The 2,278-nt window shown below is 57.3% G+C and overlaps 1 protein-coding gene across 1 annotated transcript in view; it reads right to left on the bottom strand.

Moving 5' to 3' along the window:
- Positions 1-1,086, bottom strand: part of LOC104499870 (pyruvate kinase PKM) — a 4,430-nt gene extending 3,344 nt beyond the window's left edge. Inside the window, exons 1-2 of the mRNA XM_010143434.1 lie at positions 913-1,086; positions 483-574 (exon numbers count right to left, since the gene is read on the bottom strand). Coding sequence (XP_010141736.1) covers positions 483-574; positions 913-1,063 — 243 coding nt within the window. The 5' untranslated portion in view covers positions 1,064-1,086. The remainder of the gene's footprint in view (positions 1-482; positions 575-912) is intronic.
- Between the last annotated feature and the right edge of the window lie 1,192 nt (positions 1,087-2,278).

The raw sequence follows: 2,278 nt of genomic DNA, 5'->3' as shown, positions 1-2,278 counted from the left end.
CCGGGTCCCCCCTTATATTTTAAAAGCGGGAGGCCAGCCAGGGTAAAAAGAAACCCCACGGAAAGGCTCAGGGGATTCCAGGCAACCTGGAACAGGATCCTGGCTCCTGCAGGGTCGCTGAGGGGCTCGTCTATTTATATCAAGAAGGGCCTGTCCACCATGAACAGTGTTGGTTTCTTCTGACCTTACTCTCACCAGCTCACCACAGCACCTCCCAAGACCCACGGCGCAGTCTGGATGAACCTCCTGACTGCCAGGAATGCGACTGGGGCAGCTGGTTAGCCCAGGAGTTCCGGTCCTTCAACCAGGCACAGTGACTCCCTCAAATCACACGGTTAAGCGTTACCGGCGGTTAGGCAGGTTCCGTACGTACGGCCAGCGTGCCCCTAAGTTCCGCCTCCCCACACCGCGGCTGCTCTGGGCTAAGCTGGATTTCCCTCGTGCAGGAGGGACACGCAGGTCAGCTCGGACCCCACCCTCACCTCGTGGGTGCCGTGAGAGAAGTTGAGGCGGGCAACATTCATTCCAGATTTAATCATTTCCTTCAGCTTCTCCACCGAGCGGGAGGCCGGGCCTAGCAGGAACAAACGGGTTGAACATTAACTTGGTGTAAAAGATGAGATAACCGCCTCAGGCCAGGCTGTTTCACCTGGAAACGGTACAACGGCCAGAGAGTCCCTCAGCGCTGCAGCAGCTCACGTCTACAGCAGCAAAGACTTTTTTAACCAGCCCTGAGGAGCGCAGCACAAGCTAAACAGTGCTGATCGCCCCCGCCACCAGCCTGCTCCGCCCAAGAACACGGCTTGGGCAGAAGGTCTGCGCCCAAGACCAGCCCTGGCAGGGGATGGAAGCCGGAGCCCTCCCACCATCTCCCCACCCGCGCAAGGGCTGACAGCTGCCCTTCTCTCCTACCGATGGTGCAGATGATGCCGGTGTTTCTGGCAATGGTTGGCTCCGAGTCGATGTCCAAGCGGCACATGTGCTCCAGGAAGGTGTCGGCCATGGCAGCGTGCAGCTGCTGGGTCTGGATGAAAGCGGTCCCTGCATCGTGGTGCTTCGACATGGTCGCTGGAACCCTGTGTCTAGAAGAGAAGAAAGCGGTGCCGGCTTTAGGAATCCCCCAGACTCGCTCATCGGGCGGAGACACCAACACACCCACGTGATGAATATGGAGGTTACAAGCTGCTACTGGGTCAAACTATCTTTATGTTCCTACTCGAGACTCTCAGATACAGGCAAGACACATTTCTATTTCCATGTCAGCCCCCACGGACGCCACCCAAAGCTCACCTGCCTTCTATGCAGAGGTTCCCTTCATAGCTTCTCTTCATTGCCAGTCTTCCCTTGGAGCTACACAACGCAACAAAATTCAAGCACTTGAGTGCGCAGGCAGAGCTCCTGCCTCCTCCCTCCCAGCTCTCGAGTCCTTTCTCCTACCAGCCTCCACTGCGCTTCCCCTGGGGAGCGGGGCCGCTCGGCACTGGCGTGACTGCGGACACGCTCTCACGCGGCAATCTTCCGCCGAGGAGCGCCTAACCACGGCGAAGCCCACCTCGGCTTCAACCCCACCCTTTAAGTTTGAGTTGATCAAACACACCACAGTGGCGGAGAACACGGGAAAGACTGAAGATTTCTTTAATAAGCTCTTCAAGCTGAAGATGCTGCTTGTCAGCCCCATCTCCTACACTCCCCCTCACCCAGGGCAGCAGAAAACCACTGTGAGGTGTAAAACTGGTTATTTTTTCTGGTGGGGATGAAAAAAAACACCTCCGAATTCAGGCTTCTTGTCTCTACAAGACTAGGGCATCCTCCCAACAGCAGGAAGAGCCACCAGTGCCAAGACAAAGCCAAACCGATGCTTAACCACCAGCTGGGGTGGGAGAACACTCCTGTCCCAGCAGCACTGGTGCCCCCAGGCATTTCTAACTGTGCACCTCAGGCCACAAGCAGCGGTGGCTAAAAGCGGTCTGTCCTCCTTGACCTGCCCGGGCGAGATTGCCGGTGGTTAGAGAGTGATGCAAGGTGGTGGCTACCGGCACAGGCAGATGACTAGTGCTGACTTCACACAGTGGTTTGACTTCAAACCCCGTCCCCTGGGCAGGCAGGGGATGTCCAAAGCGGCTCTTTCCACACAAGCCGCCTTCTCCTACCAGACAAGGGAAGGTGGAAGACATGCCTTCAGCGTGGTGCTCGCACAAACACGGGCTGAGCTGCTGCTCAGCTCAAGGCAGGGGAAAGGGCACGGGGGGTTCTTCTGCCTGCCCCAAGCAGACACAAA

This window comes from Buceros rhinoceros, unplaced genomic scaffold (assembly GCF_000710305.1).
Source record: "Buceros rhinoceros silvestris isolate BGI_N320 unplaced genomic scaffold, ASM71030v1 scaffold32979, whole genome shotgun sequence".
Classification (NCBI taxonomy): domain Eukaryota; kingdom Metazoa; phylum Chordata; class Aves; order Bucerotiformes; family Bucerotidae; genus Buceros; species Buceros rhinoceros.
Note: the sequence above shows the minus strand (reverse complement) of the source record. Positions and strands in the feature narration are given on the sequence as shown.